We start from the raw sequence: 24,508 nt of genomic DNA, 5'->3' as shown, positions 1-24,508 counted from the left end.
CTTGCAGCAATGTGTAATCCTGGCTTGCTGTAGTGGTGAAGAGTCTTCAGCTCTCTTTATTTAAAACAGAGTTGCAGGAAACCTGCCTGTGGAAAAGTGTGAAAGTAGACAGAGTATTTTTCTTCTTTCAGTCTTCCAACAGAATCTCAAGAAGAAGCCCAAGTAAGTGGTTTACAACTTTTTTCCTTCACAAGTGAACAAAAAAAAAAAAAAAAAAAAGAAAGATAAAAAAAAAGATGTGTTGGAGAGTTAGAGACAAGAATTTGCATCTCCTGACTTGCAACTTAACGACTTGACTGCAGTAGCAGCAAAAGAGGATAAGGGACGGTGCAAATAGAAACAGAGGGGTTGTGCATTGACACCTGCAGCAGCAGTCTTGCTGCAGTGTGTGTGTGCGTAGACATAAGCCTCCAGATGTAAGAGTCTGGTCTGTTGCAGGCTTTGCCTGCAACAAATTTGTTATTTCCAGATAATAAATTGAATTTAGATCATATAATGACATTGGAAGATGTTGACTGAGATTGTGTCTGCAAGAGGTAAGAAGCCTCTTAATCCTCCTCACTGCTTCCTTTGTGAAAATTGTTTCTGAGTTTGATATATGTTTTCCCTTGGAGGCAGCGATTCCTTCCTGCTGGCATTTCTTGACCTTGTAACATCCACAAGGAAAGCAAGATGACCCTGATGAAACACCTAAGCAGGCTTATCCAGAAGACTCCCCTGTCAGTTCAAGAATCTGTCAGTTTGGCATGTGTGACTGCATTTCAAAAACATGTATGTTGTTCAAGGAATATAGTGTTGCTAGAAATGTAAGGAAACTATCATGCAAAATGCAACATTTGGGGAAGGGACAAGCAAGGTCTTTATAATCAGTCATACAGGGTAAATATATTGTTCACATTAGAAAGGCTGAAAAAGACGCTTTTTGACAATGTGAGAAGAGTTTTCTCTGTTTGTAAAGAGCACAGTCCTGCTTATTTACAGTTTCCCTAAACATAATTCTATTGTTCCATCAATCAGCTTATTTTAAGAAAGAAAGATAAGGGGTTTTTTTTTCAGTTATTCTGTTTTTGTTCTGTCATGGAGCTGACAAAACCTAAGTTCTGGTATATGGGAGTGATTGCTGGTTAATGGAGTGTGTGGCTGAGTTAAAGTAGAAAGGGCTGCTCAAGTAACTTTAAGAGTATGTGTTGTCTGAAAAAAGGCTGAACGTGTAGGGAATGCAAATGAGAATGGAGAGGCACTAGACCAGATGGTCAAAATGCCTTCATAAATTGATTAAATAATTATGAATGTATATTTTCTTTCACACTGTTCAGATATGCCATATCATCCTTAGTCCATGTATATCACCATATCTGCAGTGGCTGATCCATATATAGAGTTCTGGCTTGTGTGAATGAATGGATGTAGTCATAAGTATCAATATCATAAAAATAAATCATTATACTTCACAACCTCTTGAAAATAACACATTTACATAATTGATGGTCTTTAGTACGTTTATAGCTTCAAGTAGTGAGCAGTACTGCTGAACTGAGGACTGAAGCACTTTTGCCGGCTCAGAATGGGAGAGCTGTGGTTTCTGTTGGCAAAGAGTGGAATAACAGACTGGACAGCAAGGTTTGCTATTAGGGAGTAGGATTGCTCTTAAAACTGCTAGAGATACAAGTCTCATTCATTTAATAGAGACAGACTATCAGAGAATGTCCATTAACTTTTTAGTAGCATCCTTGGAAGAATATGTTGTTAATAAATTCAGATGCCTCACTACACATGGAGTGTCTTCTATAAAGCTTACAGGCAGCCCTGTGTTTTCACAGATTCTTTACACGGGACAATGGATGGAGTATTTCTCTTTGAAGATGTTGCTGTGGAAGACAGTAAAACCACGCAGGGCTATGATGCAATTGTGGTAGAGCAGTGGACTGTCTTGAAGGTATGTGTACAGTTTTTCATCTTTGACTTTTTTTGTGAATCAGAACACTCCAATACTGTGAGACAGACTCTCATGTACTGATCTGTGCTCCAGCAGTACCAGCCAGGCAGCCAAAGTCAAGGGATGCAATGTTAACAGTAAAGCCAGTTCACCACACTTTTGGTTTGTATGACGCACTTCTGATCTTGACCTCATGCTCTTTTTGGAGGGTAGGAAATATGAGTGACAGTGAGCAATGAAACTCAGGGCTATTGGTCTCAAAATTACAGCTGTCTGCTAGATTAACTGCACAGAAGATCTCCATTGGTTGTCAGGGCAACATGATCACACAATTCATTGTAGCATCACAGTTCTAAAGAAGGCAGCCCTTTAGGTGGGCAGGCTTAGCTGCATCAGGAAAGCACAGAGAACTGCCTTGACTCTGTCTGTCCTCTTCATATGCTGAAAAAACTGCACATTCGGGATAGGCCCCTATAGACAAACCACATGTCTCACAACTTGGCTTCTGCAGATCCAGGTGCCCACACAGATTGGTAGAAGCACTGCTTAGGCCAGATCGGTCAGTACTGATCTTCCACAGCAAGTTTGATACACACAGTACTTCTGTATTTGAAAAGCTGGGCTTAAATTCTTTGTGGCTTGAAGCAAAAAGAACATGGGGGTGAGGGCGAAAAGGAATAGTTGCATAACTCTGAGAAGGTTTTTTTTGTTCTATCTGATGTGTGCTAGAAATAGATGCTATCTATCTATAAAGGCAATACCTAATCATTTCACTTGGAATGTATTGTAAAGGGTGTAAAATCCTTAGGCAGATGATCCCTCCTTTTGGCACACACATGCCAGAAGAACAGGGTAAGGGAATATGGGACAGATGCTAGAGTAAGCATGTAAAATTCCAGGAGACTAAGATTAAGAGTTTTGTTATTAGATGATGATTTTGTAGTGCAGCAAGGAACGGCCAAATAGTAACGGCTACAAACAACTTGCAGAACAGGTCAGTGCATTAATAGCAGCTTTTCTTGTTGTTGATGTGTGTCTGAAAAATTACTCTGTTGTTGCATTAAGTATTATTCCAATTATGACAGACTTGAGTGTAAATTCTTGTTCATTTTTAGGGTCAATTTGCAGTGTTGCCACTCAGGAACAAGGTTTGGGGGTGATGACAGATGGTTTCATGAGTGCATTAGGTCAGGGCTGATCAAGAAGGCAAATGTTAAGAAGCATTAATGTTAACCATATATTTAAAACTGTTAGGAAATGAATAGAGGGTGGAACAGCAAGTATATACTGCTTCATACTACTGTGTAAACTGTGTTTGACAGCAGCTTATTTCAGAAGGCTGTGTTAGCACAGTAATTGTTCAGAGAAGAGAGTGGGCATAGTCAGAGATACAAACAGCTTCCATATTAGGAAGACTTAACATGCGTATCCTTTCAGTATGGAAAAGAATAGAATTGCAGAGGATGGAATAGGTAGAGAGCTCCTAAAACATGGGAAAGAGGTAAATAGGGATTGTTTGCCATCTCTTCCAGTATAAGGACTAAGTGCCAAGTGGACCAATCAGGTGCAGAGCAAACAAAAAAGAGATATTTCAGATAGCTATTTATGCAGCAGATCTGTAGAGCACCTTTCTGGGCAAGGCTATGGGTTCAGGAAGTTTAGAGGAGCTTGTATTCATACAAGCATTTTAATTCAGATCCGGAGTAGCTTTTTGCGGTGAACCCACTGATCCGTCCTTAATATGACTCACTTCACCTCACAGAATGGTCCCACAGTGCACAAACTGGATTTCTTTCAGTAGAAACTAAACCACATTTGCTAAGTACGCAAAATATTTGGGGCATGCTTGACCTAATACATGTTACTTTTCCTTAACCATCACTCACTACAGCCTTGTTGGAAATAGCTTTCTGAATTACAAACGGATTCTTGGCCAGTGGCAGTTTGGCTATCAAACAATCAATCCAAGGTTCTCCATCTCAGTAGGATATCATAACAAAGTTAGCTATAATCTGTGTGGGCACAAGACACCTTCTGTCAAGCTACATGACAAGGATAATGGGGATCCTGTGTTGGCAGAGTGCTGACCAAAACACCAGGACACAGCAGAAGAGCATTTTCTAGCAGGGTGCTTTGAAGTGTTAGAGGCCTCATAGGTGGAGTATCATTTGCTTTCAATTCTAGCAATTCCATGCTGGAGGACACAGCTGGTCAACAGATTAAGGAATGAACTTCCCAATGCCATCTGGTGTCAGGAGATGCTGTACTGCTATACACCATGTCTTTGTGAGGGCTAATGCGGAGAATCTCATGTTCCAGACGTAAGATTTGCGATGTGCAATTTCAGAAACTGACTTGTTAGCATCTACAGAGCTTGTCGGTGTGATCAGATTATTCTCTGCTGTAATTAAAAATTTCGATGCTGGGTGTTCCCTGGCAGTTTTGCTCTTTTGAGATCGTGTGACTTAACTGTCAGCATTACAAAAATGTTTCCCACCAAGCTGAAATTGGAAGAATATGGGGAGGAAAAGACTTCCTGAAGGAAGAATGTTGAGGCATTAGGGAGGTATTGCAAAGGTTTTACCTATTTAGAGAAAGAGCCGAGCTGGCCACCTTGGTTTTCTCCTCCTGCAATTTGAATAACTGCCAGGATATGTCTTGCCTCATGCTTTCTGAGACATAATAGGTGTAGGTAGGTAAAGTCATGGAATCAATGAAAGGACTGGCAGCTGCGGGATCTGTAGGCACTTGCACAGCTGCTGTACCCGGAAGACTAAGTGTTAAACCCTGTTGGAATTAATTCACTTCTATTTACCATCAACATGGAGTAATGCAGTGACAGAGGAAGGGACTGTAAAATGGGGAAGGAGACAGAGTTCAGTGGTGATAGACAATGTCCGAGAACCAGTAAAGGCTTCTTTCTCTTATGAGTGTTACGAAGTATAATTGTTGGAGAGATAGTTATGGAGCAGTGGAATGACTCATTATGTAGAAGATTTGGGGTTTTTGGGTGTACATTCAGCTCTGATCTACATTAAGATTTTCTATTTGTTACTTCCATTTTTGCCAAGGCAGTGGAAGAAGCTCTGATGGGCAGCATGACATCATAGATGTATATAGTGGATCCTTATTTTAAATTTGTGTCCGATTTGCATATCTGGATGAGCTTGGGAGTTTTTCAGATGTGGTCTGAGCTGAATGTAAATTTATTGTGCTGTATCCTAATTAAGAAAAAAAAGAAACAAACAAGAGAATCCCAACCACAATAAAAGAAAGCTTTTTTAGGAAGGGAGACATGTAGCATATATTGATGCCCTTTAGAAAGAAAACCTTTCTAAATGAAAAGGTAAAGGGTTGCTGTTTATCCATTAACACAGAAGAGAGGGGTTGGCACACCTCTTAGCAGGGAAAGTGCTGCCTTTTTAATTGCTAAGGCTAATAGAGAAAACAAGCTGAACAGTGTGATGCACTCAGTATGTGTGTAAAATGTCAGTTTGTAGAGGATGTAAGGCTCGCAGCTGTCACAGTATGTGGTCCCGCCAAGCAGCAGACAGGATGTAATAGCTCTGAGTAATTTTAACTCTTTCTTCTCAAAATAGAGCTGAGATGTCCTCTACAAATGACCACAGGACTTGTTATGACAAAATACTGCACTCATCCTTATCACTTTAACTCTAAAAATGTCATGACATATTATTTCCACTGTAGTCTCTGAGATCTGGCCCTAAAACTTGTTTGATGGCTTTAATTCTGCTTGTGTAGGCAAATGTGGGTAGACAGTTCTGATTAATCAGAGCCTGCATGATTTCCCTTTCCCATCTCTAAGTCTGTCACCTTCCCTTCCCCGTTACTCAAGACAAAATAGCTAATACTGTCTTTAAAATAGAGTGCTATAACATTTATTTTAGTTCGCTGCATTGTTCTGCCTCTGAAGCTGTGTTCATTTTGAAAATACTGTCCTTAATCTACATGTATTTTCTCATTGAAAATCTTAAGCTGCTGATTTCATCACTTTGTATTTACTGCTATACCATACCTTTGATATATATGAATTAAAATCTCAAATATATTGTGGTGTTGCCATTGCTCTGGCAGACTTGAATGGGGTCACTCTCCACTGTAGACATGGTAAACCTTTTAAAGTGCGACATAACAAAAGATTTAAAAAATTATCTCTGCTGAGCCTAGGTTGCAAGTTGCCTTAATGTAAGCCTTGAAACAAATTCTCTGGAAATGAGGATTTGATTTGTCTGTAAATCTGATTTAGGTCATATGTCAGTTAAGCCATGTTCTGCTGTCTCTGGCCATGGGAGAAAGACATGACCAGGTCAGCCGAGGAGCTGATGGTGATGAGCGTGAAAAGCCCAGGGGAGTCATGTGTGTGACCCTCTTTACCACTCAAAGGATAAATATGCTGCCTGGGCATAATATTTCAGCAATGTCTGTTGTTGAATTCTTGTTGCTTTTTAAGAAGAGCTGAACAAAAACCTTCAGGAGCCTCTTATCTTCCAAAGGTTTTTGTAATTCTTGTTTCATTCCTTTATATGAAATATGAAAGCAGCATATATACATATATATTTGTCTGCTGAACTCAGTAGACATAGGTTTAAAATCTGCATGATTAAAATCCATAGGGTAATCTTTTCATTGGTTTTGATGATTAATGTAGTAACAAAATCTGGCAATATGAACTTGGAACGTCCCTGATAATTTCTTGTGGCTGCGGTAGCATTGAACATCTAACAAGGTGAATGCTTCTTCCATGTGAGTAAAGAGTACTTGAAGTAAAGAGACTGAAAAACACAGTATGGATTAAAAAATCCTTCCTAGCTCTCACAGTTTTCTAAGAATTAGCTCCCTGCTCACCCATAAGATCTTCAAGGGAAGAGTGAACATCCCAGATCTAAACTTCCCACTTAAGAACAAGCTGAGAAAAAGTATTTCAGTCCTCTTTTATACTTCCTACAAAACCACGCAGGGCACGTGTTTCTTTTGCCCAGCAGCTGACTCCAGCTGGGCTGTAGTGCCCTGGGTAGTGCATCTGTGTGAGGATGTTGAGGGCCATGGGGGTGGGTGGGGGACCCCCCTGGCTGCACACAGAGCCCGCCTGAGAGCCAGGGGCAGCGCAGCGCTCGCCTTCCTGCCCTGGGAGCCACTGGCACTGGAGGGTCTAGGCTGCAGCTGCAGTGCTTGCGTGGAAACGGATCTCTGCTTGCATAACTGGGGAGTGGTGCACAAAGCCTTTTGGTAAAAGCCCCATGTTGTTTGGGAATAAATCATAACCAAAGGGAATTGTGTTGGGGAAGCTGCCTGGGGATGATTAAGCTGTGTAGGGCACACTGGGGTAGGTAAGTCCTCAGGTAGTGGTTTTTTATGTTGTTTTTCTGCCCCCCACCCCGAGAACTGATGGACAAACAGTAAAATCAATGCTCATCTTAAGGTACACTTAAGTGTTGCAGTAATTGTGAAAGTAAAAATGGCAGAGTTATTTAAGAATATGTACTGATGGATTGCTAGATCACATTTAGTTCTTGTGTTTAATGAACAGTTAGGTGGAACTGTCCCGTCATATGTACATTGTCTGTGCAGTGGTGAGGTTGACACATTTCATAGGACGTTTCCATGTTTCCTGTGTGGAGAACCCTCTGTGTCAACACATTCCTGTTGACCAGCTTTTGCTGCTGGCCCTGTGCTTCTGTAAACGCAGAATTCTGTTTCTGTGCAAATACACTCCTGTGTTACAGGTTCAGGCAGTATCAAGATCTTTCTACGTGCTAGAAAATAGGATTTACATCCACAAAAGTAACTGAGAGAAGCAGGCACAGAAGGGTTTTTTGGTTTTAATTTTACCCTAGATATGGAGCCAGCTCTGAATGCTGCTCAGCAGCCTGTATGTGTACTGAAATTTTGACTGGATACATCTGAATTGCACAAACTCAATTTTAACAAGATGCTGCCTCATATAGTGTTACAGCCTTATTAAATTCTCCAAAATATTTCACATTGCAGGAATTCACATATATATTAGTAATTGTAAATAACTCTAAATTACATAGGCCCAGAATATTGAGGGGAAAGCCTGCCTGTGGATTTATTTATTACTTTCTTTTTCCTATTACCTTTCCAGTGAGGTCCCCATTTGGCAGCTAGTCTTTGTTGGTCAGTGACCCACCTGCTTCCCAAAGCAGCTGGTGGTTTCCAAGGATGCAGGAGCCATCCCACAGCCCTTTGCTCCACAGCTAATGGATGTGTAGCAAGTATCTGCCAGCAAGGTGCTGTGGTGTTTTACATATGGAAATTCAGGAGCAGCTCAATACTAGAAGAAAAAGTCCAACATTTTATTGCTAAAGCATTTGTGAAACTTCTCTTTTGCTTCCAGTAAATGTTTTTAATGGTTCAATACTGTTGCACTGCCAGCCGAAATCACCTCTTGGAAGTCTGAAAAGGAAAAAGGCAAATAATTCACAAATTTAGAGCTTGAATTTAGGCCTCCTGTCAGCTGTATTACTGCAAACATAAAACGTTTGCAGCACACTTTTACTGGGTCATTCTTGCCCAGTCCAGATACTCAATTTCTGTCACTGCATTTTCTTTCTTTTCCACTATGGTGCAAGTCCTGCTTTGCCACTTCCATTTCCTCCCTTCAGTGCCCAGGGACAGAAAAGCTTTGGCTTTGGCAGAGCTGGGGATGGGTAGCCAGCTTTGGCCAGGGGTGTGTGGTGCTGCCCTTGTGGGCTCTCCCCTGTATTTTTTGTAAGGAGCTGGGTTTGAAGGCAGTGCCCATTTTCTGCAACAAACAGTAGGTTACACTTAAAAAGCAACTTGGGTTTTTTTTTTTTTTTACTTCCCATCCTCTTTGCCATCTGTCAGTAGATTTTGGTACACAGTCTGTTAGGATTTGCTGATAAAGATTTTATTAAGATTTATTTAATGGGATTTTCAATCTATCACTCTTTAATCCATGTTGGGAAAAATATTAAACAGTGAAAATCCATAGCTGCCTTGTAACTAAATCACATTCACTTAGCCCAGGAAAGAATGATTTCTGAAGAACTTCTGTCTCACAAGAGCTTAGTAGTTGTCTTGTTTATTTTCTTGCTGTGGTTAAAATTGCTGCAGTAGCGAGGAGGAAGAAAAGAAAAATTGTTAATGCAGTTGTTTGTGTGGCTTGCCCTAGATATTATTCTTATAATTTTTTTATCTTTCTTTTTTTTCCCTAATGAGCAGAAGCAACTGTGAAAGGAAAAAATGCTGGAAACAAACAATACAACTACAAATAAAAAGAATTCTTTTCATGTGATGCAAGTCAAGGGAAAATCCTAGCTCAATGTGCTCTGGCTTCTTGACACTCAAGGTGTGATCAGAGATTACTTATCATCCACAGGAGAGTGGGAAGCAAGTTAATTAAAATTTTCCACCCTTTCAGTGAATGAAATGTCTCCCAGTTTGAGACGTATTGTTTGAACACTTCTTTTTCAGGAGTGCTCTGGCACAGTTTTTTTCTGCTTCTACTGGTGTTCAAATCCAGTATTTGTTAGTTAGAAAGAGCATTTATTTGAGGGAATGGTGTGTTTGAAATTTCATTTTTATTGTCTCTAATAACAGTAGATAAAATAATTACTGTATTAAATATAAAATGAGAACGAGATGACTTTTCCTCTGCACCCATCCCCCAGTGTATTGTTTGTTTAGAAGCATTTTTGCTTTAGAAAGCATTTAATATGACACCAATTAAAGGTCTGTATAACTGTGACTCCTGCTGGCAAACAAATTCCAGTCGTGGGGTAGAATTACGGTCGATGATTCAGGAGGGGGAGGGAGAAATAATTCCACGTGGTCGTAAAAAAAGCTTCAATTATCTGTATTTGCAAGTCGGGAGTTTAAAGCCCGTGTGGATAAACCTGTTTATTTTGGAGTGACTCCTTCTTGTCTGTCATCTTCAAACTCAGCCAGTTATTGGGGGTAGTCTGTTCCCCAAGGACTGGAGACGAGGTGCAGTGTCTGACTCCAGTGAAGCCTCGTGGAGTTGGAGGGAGCTCCTTAAAGGGCCTGAGGAGCTCAGAGGGGGGAACACCTCTGCATCATGTACACACTGCCTGCCTCCAGACAGCCCAACAGGCACTCTGGGGTCTTGGGTACTGGCACATGGGAAAAATAGGAGGTCACCTTGTTGTAACAACTGTTCAGAACTCTTTAAATAGGTTGGTTGCTTTTCATTTTATTACATTGCCAGATCTAACCCCCCATTTTTTAGGCCTAATTTACATAAATTTATTTTCTGGTACCTTTTGAATGTGCTTACCTGCTTGTTTCCTTTCTGCACCACTGGGTTGTGAAATACACCATCACCTGCTGCAGATGATGCTTAATCCTGACAAGTCAGACAGGTCCAAAGCCAGCCCCGTCTCGCTGCTCAGAGCCTGCAGGGACGGGGGCTGTGGCAGGAGTGATGGCGTGTCCCTGAAACAAATTGGCTTCTACAGCAGCCAAATGAGCTCTGCGTGGTGTTGATGTCCTTCCTCATTGCCATAATCTCCCTCTGATTTCTGACATTTGTTGCACATCCTGATGCAAGAAGAAGGTTCTCCCTGCTAATCACCCACCTTAGGCAATGAATTCAAAATAGGAATCCTCTTTACAACACAAGGTGTTCCTCAGGGCACAGACAAGCTCTGCTGTGCCAGTCTTTCCTGATCTGCTTCCCTCCTCTAAATGAGCAAACTTCTGGTTTTTACTCTGCAAACACTGTTTGATGGAGAGAATGTTTTAGACAGGTCCTTTTATGTGCACCTCATGAAGTGAAGAGCTTGTGATGGTAGATGCTCTGACCTTATTCTTAATCATCATGTTACATATTTTATCTTCATTTTTTGAAGGCGTTGTTGACCAATCTCATAAATCTCAGTATGTTCTTAATAAGTCTTTTTGAGACATTACATCTTAAAGGCATCTAGATATGTCATGATTTTTCTCCTGCCCTTGGACACTCTCTTTTAAAAACTGGAAAGAGTGCCCAAATATCCATCTTCCAGAGGGAAATGGGAGTCAAAGAAGACTGGCTCTACCACGATCACAACTGCAGGTTAAGTCCTGATTGCTCCAGTAGACACTAGTTAAGGGCCATGTGATATTGGCCCCCTCATTCCTCTCCCAGAGTTACAAATTCCAGTTTGTACAGGGTGAAGTTTTAAAGTAGCATTACCTCCCTAAGCCCCCACAAGCCTCTCTGCAGAAGTAACATTAGTAGTGTTCTCTTGCAAGCACTTTCTGAGGTAGAGATTTGAAACACTTTCCTTTTAAGCAGGACTGATACAGCTTCTTTAGCTATTTGCACTTGTCGTCATGATCAGGTTTTTAATAGGTATAGGCAGGCAGCCATTCAGTTATAAAGATATAAGTGACCTAAATTACATTTGTAGGAAGAAAGGAACAGCTGAGATTGGAATTCACTAAAATACCTTGAAATAACTACAGCAGGATTTGGATTAGTTTTGATCAAATGACTATTTCATTACTGTGGAATAAATGGATTTTCTGGAGCTGCAAAACTATTGTGCCTTCCCCAGTGTTGCAAATTGGCAGTTAAAAATCCTTACGTGCACGTGAAACCAGTGTAAGTGCTTGAGCTTTTTGGCAAATGTAATTGTTATTCCAGTCAAATTAAGTTATATTTGTAGAGACTAGTATTTACCATTTGTCTGCTTTGTGTTTATTAAAATTAAAAGCTAGTAAATACGCTGTGGAATCTATTCATTAAATTACTGGCAGTCTTGGCAATTAGACACCTCACTGGAATAATCTTAGTTGAAACCACCAGTGGTTCTTTCTGTGTGGATTGCAGGGTCTGCCATTTAGTTGAAAGGGAATGAGCAAGGCTCTGCTGGGTACATGTGCAGCAGGAGCCAGACTCCTGCACTGAAAGGCAAAGCTTCTCGTCTCGCCCACAGATTTCCTGATTCAAAATAAGAAGGCAGTGATGTGTATTTGTGGGCGATAAAAGGAACAGACTCGTACTTCTATCTTTTGTTGCTGTTGTTGGCTATTTCCCTTTTGATCATGGTAGAGTAGCACGACTGATTTCAGTGCAGATCCTCCAGATTTGCTGAAGTTTAGACAAGTGCAGAATCCCAGCAAAGCAATGCTGTCATTTTTTAACTACTTGAACATAATTTTTCTCAGGAGGAGATAATTGATAGCGTACAATGAATTTATCCTGTTTGGATCTGGAACGATCTAAAGCTAGATGGATGAGTCAGGCAGTGTAAGAACAAGATCACAGATGTTTGCCATTTTAAACACACTCCTTTAACAGTTTGGGATGTATGGGCGGTCAGTCATTTGTCTCATGTTTTTGAACGTTTTCCTTCCTGCCTAGCTGAACATAAAACATGACCCACTTCAGTGCAAAACTCCTTTCTCCCTCTGAGAAAACCCACACGTGTATTTTTTCTTGGGGTTTTTTTTGGTGTCGAACTGAATGTCGCACTCCACGTGCTAATGCCAACTGTTGCTTTTCCTTCCCCAGGGAGCTGAAGTGCAGACAGATTACGTTCCGCTGCTGAATTCCCTTGCCATGTACGGCTGGCAGCTGACGTGTGTGCTTCCTACTCCCATTGTGAAGACAAACAGGTAGAGAGGGGTGGGTGCTGCCTTTTGGCCAGGGGAGGTGCTGTACAAGCACCACAGTCTGCACAAGCAATTCCCTGTGCACTCAGCGTGGATTTCCTTGCAAGGCCTGCTGCAGCTGTTCTCAGGGTTTTCTGAGCATCACAAACCACATGTGGCAGGAAGCACATCTGGTGGGCAGAAAGACTGCAAGGTGGCAGTGTCGTTTCTGCATGATTTTTCTGGGTGTTTCTGCCTCTCTGTATCTCCATGACTGTAAAATTCCTGCTCTGGATCTTCCAGTAATGTCCTTTAGAGCAAAGACAAAATGTGTGATAATGTTTGGAATGAGATGTTGTCTAGCTGAAGAAAAGTAATTTTATTCTTAATAGATGTCTGTATAATGCTGCTGATACAGTCTAGCTGAGCAGAACCCTGTGTGATTAGTGTGTCACTGCTCTAGTAGCCTTGTGTGCAGATATAATAATTCTGTGGTCTACTTTGCTATTCTTTATATTCTGAGTTTTTAAATATAAATGCAAATCAGTTAAAAATAATCTTCATAACTGGGCAAAAACAATCATACCACTTGTTTATCATGAAGATGGTGCTTTCTGAATTTTCACTGGTCAGGGATATATTTATATATATATATATGCCAATATAATAAGTCATGATTTTTTTATCTTAAAAGAGTAAAAATACACCCAGCTCTTTATGAGATTTGGATGAAGACTACTCCTACACATAAAAACCTAAAAAGTAAAAGGCCATCTGTGTTGAGGGAAAAACTGCACTTAAGTTTTACATAAATGTTTAAATATAAGAATGAATGGAAAAATCACAACTATGATTCGTAATCCGTGACTCTTAAAGATAAATATATAATATTCTTTCTCTTCCAGCTTTCTGTATCCTACTAATACTTTCAGTAACAGGTCAGTGCAGAAGGGCACCTTCTGCCATGACCTACAGGGAGCACCCAGCTCCATTCTAGACCAGTTCCCCCGGAGGGAGGGAAGGAACAATCCAATGTTGCTGAGACACAGGCACTGGGGCTCTAAGATTTCTTCCTTTCTGTTCCAAACAATTTATTCTGTGTTTACACACTAATGCTAAAACATTCAGCAAAACTGTGTCATAGGCTGACAGGCTCTATCAGTCTGAACATTTGCCTCTCCCTGCCCCCAAAATACCAGGCTGCTCAAAGACACCAGGGACAGACAATGTAAGGACCATTCTTCATTTTGTTCTTCTTTGACCTGCAGAAATAAATGACTGAGATGGATTTTCGCTTTGAATGATGCTGGATGTGAATTTAATTCATTCTCAGGAGTGTGCATTTGTTTCTTTTCAGGGAGGGGAATTTATCTACAAAGCAAATTGTATTTCTTCAGAGACCTTCTTTGCCCCAGAAAGCAAAGAAGAAAGAATCTAAGGTAAATAACCTTGAGTTTCTGGTTTCTTTGGGTTTTGCTGGTGGTATTTTTGTATTGAAATTGATTTCTCATAGAAGTAAAATGGCCTATTCAATGTTTCTGCCATACACTAGTGAGACACAAGGAATGAAACTGTTCAAATGAAAGAAATAAAAAAAATGCACATGTCAAAGCTCCTAGATTTCATTCTGCGTTGAACTTGCAGCATAAGAAATGCAGATTTTTCTTCATGTAAACCACCCATAAACCTCCGTTTATGTTTGGTGCCTGTAAGGTGGAGCAAACACTATTTTCTCTCGTCCATTTTCTGTGTTTTCTGTTTAAACTGCTCTCTCATTCTCTCTCATCTTCTCTCTCTCTCTCTCTGTGTTTTGGTAGAACCTGGCATAGTGTAGACCTGATCTTGGCTGGTGTTCTATTGTGTGAATATTAATGAATTCTGCTGTAATTGAACCAAGAAAGGCCTCTAGAATCCAGCTAAATTATCCAAAGGCATGGCTGACAGCTAATGTGGATGTGTATGGATGTGGATGCATGTATGTATTCCCACTTCCATTTTTAAACACACAGCTGTGGGAACCCCTGCCCAAACCTGTCATGCCATACAGCTGGAGAGAGAAATACAGGAACTGGAAACTGAGAAGGTGATGGCCTTCCTACAGTGGTCAAATTTGCCTTGCTCTTTCAGTATGCAAGGGATCAGGAAGGCCAGGTGAAGTATGGAAAAGATCTCTGGAACCGTGTGACAATGAGGGTGCTGGCTATTGCAGCCTCGTTTTTGTTCTGGCTCTGTGGGCTTTGGTGAGTGCTGCCAGCCCAATGTCACCTGCAGGAGTGGGCACTTGAGGCCATACAGAGCTGAGCTGCAGCAGGAGATGGGAAATGCTGAGCGGAGCTGAGCACCAGAAGCATTTTACCCAGCAGTTTAGATAATTGTAGATAGTTTTCATCTATGAAGCCCTCACTGTTTTGGAGCCTGGTTCTGTGAAAGTCGTTTTTCTGATACAGTGCAGACCAGGGAGGGGAGTGTTTAAACTGACTGAAGCAGGAGAGCACTGCTGGGAGTGTGACTGACTTAGGATTTACCCTCTCCCATTAGCAAAACTGGAGCCCAGGATATTGTGTGAACTTGTTACAAAGGCCATTTTCCTTGGTTTCTCTCATTGTTTTCAGGTGATTAAAGGGATCTTGGGATGAGTGTCAGAGTGCCTGTATTTGGTCATTCTTTTCCTACCACTGTGTGTGGTTTTAGTGGAAGGGATGGGAACGCATATGTGGTTGTTCGTCCTCAAATAGAGAAAGAAGTATGATGCTGATTTCTTGTATTATAATAACACATACATACCATCCAGATGACTTAAAACTTTGTTTAAGTTTTTTTCATTCTGGGTTATAAAAACTTATCCAACAATGTCTGGTTGACAAAACAAAGGACTCACTCGTTGGCAGTGTTAAATATACAGGCATATTTGAGGGCAAGAATCACTACAGCACATTTTCATAGCAAAGGTCAAGGAAGGATGACACCCCTTGATCATAGTTTTGTAAAGGGATGTAAGACTGGTTCAACATCTCTAAGTGATTGTTGTGTCACATCAAAGATGCCAACCCAAGCATTTGATTAAAAGTTGCTGAATATTCTGCACATACAACATCCCAGGCTATCAGGTTGTTTTTTTTTTTTTTTAACTTAAGCTATGGCATGTCTAAAATGTTTTTATATAACCCTCAGAGGAGGGAAATAGGATGATAACATTAAAAGGATATTGCATTGGTGGAAAATGTTCTGTCCTATCTTTGCACATCAACAAACTGCAGTTCAAGGTAGTTAGAGGAACAGAAAAGGAAGTATGCAAGGAGTGGTACTTCTCTCTTCACTAAAAAGTACTTCTGTTAGTGTAATATAGTCAGTCAGGGATGAGGTTCATTCAAGTGTTCATTCACTTTATACAAAACTGATGCTTGTTTCAGCAGAAACTGGCTGAATGTATTTTTGTGAGAGAACAGTGTTAAGTGCCTGACTGTGTACGGGTATGCACACACACAAGGCCTCCTACAGCTGGATCTATATCCCTTATCTTAACCTTCTGTCAAAGAGAGCATTGAGTTGAGTAGTGGGTGCCCAGCACTTATGCAAACCAAAGAGGAAAAAACTCAGGTGTCTGAATTTTAAACAGCTGAGCTCTAGAACTGAGATGTTACCGTTCCTCTTTTTCTAAATTGCAGTGCTATTGAAGTGAAAGATAACTTCCTTTAAGTAAAACCCATAAGAGTTTTGTGAAAGCCAGTTTCTTTCTTTTTTTTCCCCTTCTCCTTTTACATTAAGTTCTGGCTACCAGGAGCAAAGAACATTGTTCCAGCTTTGTAATCTAATAATAAGTTTTGAATGGCTTTTTGATTAAGGAATAAAGAGCTAGATCAAAAATTTATGAATAAAAATCTTTTGGCCAACTTCAGCACAGACCCAGTTTCACTGGATAAAATGGCTTTTTTGAACATGGCTGGGTTTCCTAAACATCCTGATGAGATTATTTATGCCATCCAAATACTGCCTCCTAACCCATTCCTGAGCTTCCATCAGCAACTGAGACTGCTGAAAAAATGGTTGTGCGCATTCAGAGATACTTAGCAAACTTGTGTAGGATGGCTTAGCAGTGGCTTGGAACCATGGAGCAAGTCCAGAAGAGGCCTTGAAGTTGTAAGAAGACTAGAGCACCTCTCCTCTGAAGACAAACTGAGGAAGTTTGGGCTGTTCAGCTTGGAGAAGGTTGCATGGAGACTTCACAGCAGCCTTACAGTATCTGAAGGGGACCTGCAGGGAAGTCACAAAGGGTCTCTTCACCAGGAACTGTAGTGATAGGACAAGGGATAATGGCTTCACGCAGAAAGAGGGCAGGGCAGGTTTAGATTGGATGGTAGGGATAAGCTCTTTACTGTGAGGATGCTGAGACACTGGCACAGGTTTTCCCGGAGAAGCTGTGGACACCCCCTGTCAGTGTTGAAGGCCAGGCTGGATGAAACTTGGAGCAATATGGTGTTCTAGGAGGAGTCTCTGCCTGTGGCAGGGTATTTGGAACTAGATTACCTTTAAGGTCTTTCCAGTCCAAACCATACTGTGCTTCTATGACTCTATGGTCTGGCTTTCCCAGGGAAGCTTGATTTTTTTGGGGGATTTTTTTGTTTTTTTGGCAAATGAAGCAGATATAATAGTGACATATTTGTCAGCCTTTATATGCATTATACCTGTCAAATTAGTATTTCAAGGTGCTGCTAGTTCCCTTTTTGTTTTTTAGTAGTAGTTAAAACAGTTCTGAAATGGTGGGTGTGGCAAGTCCTGGGGGAGTGCTGCAAGTAGCAGCCTCATGCTTTCTCATCAAAAGGCATTCATATAGATGGTTCAGAATGTTTTACTGTTTGGGGATGGTCGTGGGTGTGGAGTTAGTTCTGCTGTTAACCTGGTGAAAAGCACTGGAATAATGCCATAGGATTGCTTCTTGTCTGCACTTTCACAGCTTTGCATATCCTTCCTCTCCACACAGTGTAGAGAGGAACCTGCCAGGTACATGCCACAGCAGAAGCAGAAAGCATTGAGCTCTCCTTCCTCTGCGTAACAGAGATATATCTGTGTGAGCAGAAATCATCTTCGGCCATCTGATTTAGTCAGGCAACTTCTTTTAATCTTGGGTCTTTCTGCTCAAACGCTTTAGTCTTTGAATTAAAAAACTAAGTGATCAAAACATGTCTACTCAGGAAAGTAGATGTCCACGTGAGATTGCTTCTAATGGTCTTTAACGTTTGGATCTCTTCTTTGTAGTTTCACTGGAGGTTCTCCAAAGAAGACATGCACAACAGAAAAATGAAGAATTCCACAAAGGCTAAATTAAGTACTAGGGAGAAGCAAAGGGCACAGGAGATGCAGGAATTTGAAGTCACAGAGAACACGAGAAACTTAGAAGCACAAATCTCAAGAGCAGCCAAGCCTGATCCAGAACGGCAGCCAGATGATGTCATAGACTTGGGAGATGAGGTAGCCAGGACCAACGACAGAGGTGCCCCCCACGACAACGGGGCGTCAGCGGAGACGTGTCCTGCCAGCTGTGACACTGGTGACAATGCTGGGCAGGGCTGCTCCGCGGGGGAGGCCGCAGAGGGCGGGGGCTGTGCGCCAGGGCCAGAGGGCGGCAGTGATGGGGCAGCGCTGGATGCGGACTGCTCCTGCGAATAAGACCTGCCTCTTAGGAACCCTGCTACTGATACTCTGCCAAGACAAAAGAACAGATTTTGATAATCCCCACCACTAATTCCACTGCTCAACTCCACATTTCGTTTTTGCATTTCTTTGACTTACTTTGCTTTTTAGCACTCTGGTATCTTAATGTTATAAGTATCTACAGGGCCCAGACTTTTCAACCAGAAGCTGCAAAATTCCTTTCACTGTACGTAGTGGGAAATGCTCTCCTAGAGCTACACTTTATATAAAAAACTGGGGAGGGGCAGAAGTCATACTTTTTTGCATGACCGGCCTTAGCAAGCCACCTTTGAGCCTGGGTCAGTGCAAGTGTTCTGTTCAGTCGGATTTTACTATTGTAGTACTTTCTTGTCCACATAGTTTTTCTGGAAAAGTTGTTGTGCCAGATGTTATTTTGTCACTAGGCTTGTAGTGTCATAAAAATGATACTTGGACTTCAAGAGATTGTTGGAAAGCTTAGTTAAGATGACTGTTATCCATATCTTTCTCCAGGAGCACACTCACTGATGATACTCTCTTCTGAATTTTATTAACCCCTACAGATCCTTATGCAATAAGCAAATTGTGTACCTGTTCAGGCACAGTGGGTAAACAAACCTCATGGTGGATTTATGAGGTGGATGATTCCAGTACAAAATGCAGTTTCCTATTCAGTCATTGCTAATCAGCAGTTCATCAGGAACTGTGGGGGCTTCAGAAGACAGAAAAACAGGAAACAAAAAGGCAGATGAAAAGTACTCTGGTCAGTGGTTATCATTTCTAAAATTGGTATTAGATGTTACCTCCTGACCTTTTCCAGGTGGTTTTGCACGACTTCCTCATTGGTGTGAAAAACCTTGTGGTAAAGAACTAAGTTGTACACAGGGGTCCGTGGCCAACAAATGTCACTGAACGACTTTCCAAAACGAAAATACCTTAACAGACCTTTTTTTTCATACAAGTAACCATATTCTGGGAGTGATACCTAATGGAATTCTGTAAAATTACCAACATTTTTATATTTGAAGCTACATAAAAATATTTAAAAGTGAATGTACATGTAATATAGTTTCTGTGCCAATGTTCTCCAAGTACTTCAGTATTTTTACAAATGTAGGAAGGAGTGGTTTCTCTCTTCTTAACCACCTTCATCCTTGTTTAGAAGTGGTCAAGTAATCTGGTAACAAGCTGAGAAAAACACTGTAAATTCCCCGGCTTTTCTTGTTTTAAAGCAAGAGGTAGAGCTCTGTAAGTGATTTAATGTTTTTTCCCTTGACTGATTTATGCTTGATGATTTTCCTTAGTCTTCAAATCAAAATGCTGTACAAAGGACTGTGTTCTGTATCAGATGTGCACCTAAAGTGGTTCAAAAGCATCTTTCATGCCTAAAAATTACTCAGTTGGCAGAACATTGCAGAGAAGGGAAAAATTACATCACTTAAATATTCATTTAATTGGGATGAAGGCACTCAAGTTTAAACCATTTGATTTCACACACACAAAGCACAGTGGTAGTTTTGTCATTGATTAAAGAGTGGTTTATTTTGAATTCAGTGGTTTAACCACAGGACTGTAAGTAACTTCAGTTTCTGATGCTATTTTTCAGTTGTTTCATTTGGTATTTTGAGATTACACTGGGGTTCAAATAGCCTCAAAAATAGGTTGCTGCCGTTGTTCTGCTTAAATACAAGGTCTCTGCTTTGTACAATTTTAAGTTCCTGTTTGCAGATTTTATTAGCATAAGATGATGGTTTCTTTATCTCAAGGACCAGCTTTGTATTAATCTTGTTTAAAAATTCACTGTATTTGATGAACGTTTTGCTAGTAGAAAGTGTTGCAGTAGAAAGACCTCTCCAAATACTTTTTAATAGAAAACGTTTATTGGATTGCAATTTGACCTTGTTTAACTGAATCCCATCTGCTTACAAAACTAAAGAGAAATAAAGGTCATGAGGAGATTCCTTATTTGTGGTGTTTGCACAAATGCCAGTTACTTGTCCCCAAAAGGAGGAAGCTCAGTTCTCTAAGTCGTGATGAGGAGAAGCTCCTTACTGAGTTACTGGTACTACAGAACTGGCTACTTGTTTTTCCTTTCCCAAAAGAGCATGGAAGGCCCTGTGGGGAAGTCACACTTGTTTAAGTGAAGGCTTGATTTAAAACTTGGTTCCTCTAAAACGGTTTCTTCCTGGGTTACGGTTGGGAAGAGTGGAGGAGAAGTTGCATGTTTTTTCAATTTCAACAGGGCAGGGTTTGGGGTTTATAATCTCAGAATCAGTTCCAGTTGTGACTTTGATTTACTCTGAGCTGATTCAGCTATCTGAAGTTATGTGTGTGCTTGTGCCACATGCCTGTCCTAAGGAGAGTGAGAAAGCCTAAATCATCTCTCAGACAGATGATCCTGATGTGATGAGGGCTGGGGAAGGCAGGTCTGTGGTGCAAGCAGCAAGTCTCCACAGCTGTTATCTGCATTTTATCTCAGCTGCCTTCGCCATTTTGGGCCTGAAAAAAGCAGGGCCACCAGAGTGGCCAGGGAAGTGAAAGAGAGCAGTCAGCAAGTGGTCATCTGAACAAGCCACCAGCTGTTACACAGGAGAAGTTCAAAGGAGAAAATCCAGCCCAGGCATTGGAAGGGGCTGCCTGGGGCAATAGTGGTGAGGCAAATGGTGGAGGTGGAGTCATCTTCCCTGGAGGTGTTTAAGAAAAGATTGGATGAGGCAAATGAGGAATGTCAAAGAGCAGTGGCTTAATTAAATGAAAGATGGAAAAGGGTTTTTAAATTGCAACAGGGAGCAGGGGCAGAAGGGTACAACTATGATGGGTACGGTGTCCAAATTCTTGAAGCATCATAATGAAAATAGGTTTTTTAACAGGGGTTAAATGCACAAACGATGGGACTGGTACTTCAGCTTGCATTATCTCTTTGGTTATTGGATCTGTGCACTTGAAAACAGTAAAAATGAAATAGCCCAAAGTAGCTTTAATACATGTGTGGAAATGAAGCTGAGTACAAAACAATATACCCATTTCTCCCTAATTTGGCTCCTCTGTCAGCCTCAATTCCTGAGGTTGAGCAGAGGAAGAGCTCTGCATTTGGATACCCTTTTTCTTTGTAGTTGCTGTGACTCTACATTTGCCTCAGGGAGCCAATTATAGGGCAGAAATGAAGCATGATCAGCTTTTCATGCAGGAATTTCATCCTCCCAGAACTGAAGAGTGTAAGAAGAGCAGATACTAATTTCTTGCTGATAAATGTTTCTCGAAAGTATGAGGAATGCCAACAAACAACGCACCTATGAACTGTAGTGGTAGGCACAAATTCATGTCTCTGAGGCTGTTAGTGAAGATGTGGTTTTGGCTTTAAAAGGTGATCTTGCCAAAGCCTTCATCCTCAGGAAGGTGCCTGTGGTGCTGGATGTGGCAGCTGACTCTAATCAGTACCTTACCTATACACTGAAGGGAGAAAAAAGGCTTTTCAATTTTAAGGCTGTTACTCACTTATAAAAGCACCCTACTAACTAAAATGATACAATGATAACTGAATAGCCACTCTTTTTCCAGCTAATTGATGCAAATACCGTAAGAATATTTGATACTCTTTGTACCAGATGAGCACATGGCTAACAGGTATAATATGCGTCACAGGAAGAAAAGGAAGATAAGGTCTAATCAGGCTGCAACACCAGTAACTCACAAACCTCCTTAAGTTAAAATATAAATGTATAAATGGACACATGTCTCACTCCTTATCCTTTATTGCAAAAAATAAAAAAGCATCAGTCTACTTTTTCTCTCCTTCAGCTGTTCCTCAGCTGATGGCACAAGCGTAAGAAGAAAAAACATTTTCTACAGTGACAAGATTCACCAAAGTGATGAGAATATTTCTCCCAACTCAGTAGCAGCTGAACAGCAGGGGCTGCTCTCTGTTCCTGCCAGTGCAGACCACTATCACATTTATTGAATTATTTGTAGACCATGTGTTTATGTGGGTTGTGTTTCTGGGATGTTATTTTTATCTTCAATTATGGCAGAGTCAGATCCAGTAACGGACTTAAAGGTGAAACTGACGTCTAAAAGACCAGAAACTCTTTAGAGACTTCCAAAAGATTCTTAAGTGTCAACAGGAAAAGACTGTGGAGGAAGGGGATGTCAACAACTTTCCTGATTTCTTGGCTTAGAAATCACATTTATTACAAGGTAAGAAAGGACTTCTTGCTCCCAGTACCAGAGGTTACCACTATTTGGGGGCAGGGGGTATGAAATAATTACTCTTGTCCATGTTTTGGGGCAGTGTTATGTGTGTTTCGTCCTGCTCTTCAGGTGGGTGAGCCCACACAATTGGAGAGATATGTCCTTGCCCCACAGCACTCAGGCTGAGTGTAACAGGGGATGACAGAAGGAGGTTAGAGGGAAAAGAGGATGATGACAGAAGCAAAGGGTTTCAAAATGCCTTTCGTTAAAAGGACATTTTGGTGCAGGTCTGAGGAGGGTTTGTGAAAGAGATGTAATTTGGGCTGCAGAAAGGCTCTGCATTAAGGGAAGAAATTTATAGCAGTTTATAATTCATGAAATGATTTAGAAGTCATAAGAAAACATTTAAAGGCTTCTCAGAATCTTTTCACCATGACACTGTTAAAATACAGACAAGCCTAGTGTGTGGCTATTTTAGGGCACCAGTACTTCCTGATAGCAGTGTATTGCACATTCCTAGGAAAACCCTGCTTCTTTCAAGCATCAAGCTCTGACATGTCAGCTGTGATCTCTGTGAACACAAAACCCCGTTGGTGTTATTTTTTGTGACAAGCACGCCGTCCTATTTACATTCTAGAGTGAACTAACAAGAAGCATTCATTGCAGTAGGGGTACTCAGAAGGAATCTTCCTCTCGTTTGAGGAGGAGGGACTGGATGAGACAGCCCCTCTGGGCCTGCAGTGGCTGTGCAGGGGGCCAGCGATGGCAGCTGGCAGTGGCACCACATGGAACACAAGCACGGACCTAAGTGGATGAGGCTCCAAGCAGCAGAAAGCACAAACTTAGGGGCAACGCCTCATCAGTACATCAGACAATACTGTCCCCAAAAGGCAACTCTTAAGGGTCCATCAATGAGAGTCACCTGTCCTGATGGAAAATGCAGCCTGTCCTTAAGTTCTGTGGGTTCTGAGTGGCAGCAGGTATGGCCTGTTCTCTTCAATGCCCAGGCAGTGCTGGGAATATTTAATTTATCAGCTTCTGACAGTCCCAGGAGTAGCTTTGTGCTTCACTCAAAGCAAGGGCCTGGCCTTTCCAGCAGGGCTGCCTCTGCAGTTTGAGGATGAGGTGCACATGGATGTGGCAATAAGTAGCCCCCAAGCTGTACAACATACCAGACTGATAAAAAGAGGGGACAACTGGAGTGTGCTGGAGTTGAAATGACTTCTTGGGACAGAACTACTACTGGGCTTGAGGCCGCCTTAGCCAACCACAGTGACATTATGCTTGAAAAACAAAAGTGCTTCACAGCAACATGACTGTAGTAGGCTGATGGGAATTGGCTGATTGGTTCAGTGTCTCTGCAACCCATTATTTAAGGCAGAGCAGGGAGACACTGATGGCAAGGAACTTGATGCATTACCTAGCTGACTATGACTGAAACATATAACTCAACAAAAGGAGCCACTAACAAAGGGAAGGCCTTATCCATTTAAGGTTTTTACTAATTCAGTATTAATTTTGATGCTGTTCCTGACTGAGGTTTTCAAATGTACAGCAGGAATCTCTGCCACTTAAAGACTTGAACTGTCTATGCAGATAATTACAAACTCATAGATTTTGTTGCTCTTCTAATTTCTATGATTTTTTCTAAAAGTTGGACAAAGAAGGTTCATTCAGGAAGGGCTCAGGTATAAGCCATTACACCTAGAGGTACACTTATGCCTTGCAAAACCAAACTTTCCAAAGACTTTTCTCCAAGCAGTATGTCCTGGAATCCCCTGAAGCTCTCCACTTCATGCAACAGGACTGTGGCTCTTGGTGGCCAGTGCTGCTTTTGAGAACATGGCCCATGCAAGCACAGGCTTGGCTGAACCACCTCAGCACCAGCACAGGATACAGGAATTCTTAAGACTGCTGCACTCAACACTTTCAACTCAGGGCTAAACAGGATGACAAGAAAATAGCTTTGTCAACACAAATGATTTACTTACATAAACCACATAAAAGGTGGGTTTTTTCTTCTGAGAAGAAATGGCAAGAGAAGGAAGTCACAACACAGCAGCTCCTCTTCTATAAAAATAGTAAATGTATTATATAGAACTGGGAAGGTGT

General features: G+C 41.3%; 1 protein-coding gene across 1 annotated transcript in view; it reads left to right on the top strand.

Moving 5' to 3' along the window:
• The window catches only part of RFTN1 (raftlin, lipid raft linker 1), a 95,437-nt gene extending 75,271 nt beyond the window's left edge, over positions 1–20,166 (top strand). Inside the window, exons 7-10 of the mRNA XM_066319585.1 lie at positions 1,821–1,936; positions 12,462–12,565; positions 13,899–13,980; positions 17,795–20,166. Coding sequence (XP_066175682.1) covers positions 1,821–1,936; positions 12,462–12,565; positions 13,899–13,980; positions 17,795–18,205 — 713 coding nt within the window. The 3' untranslated portion in view covers positions 18,206–20,166. The remainder of the gene's footprint in view (positions 1–1,820; positions 1,937–12,461; positions 12,566–13,898; positions 13,981–17,794) is intronic.
• Positions 20,167–24,508: the final 4,342 nt, after the last annotated feature.

This window comes from Sylvia atricapilla, chromosome 1 (assembly GCF_009819655.1).
Source record: "Sylvia atricapilla isolate bSylAtr1 chromosome 1, bSylAtr1.pri, whole genome shotgun sequence".
Classification (NCBI taxonomy): domain Eukaryota; kingdom Metazoa; phylum Chordata; class Aves; order Passeriformes; family Sylviidae; genus Sylvia; species Sylvia atricapilla.
Note: the sequence above shows the minus strand (reverse complement) of the source record. Positions and strands in the feature narration are given on the sequence as shown.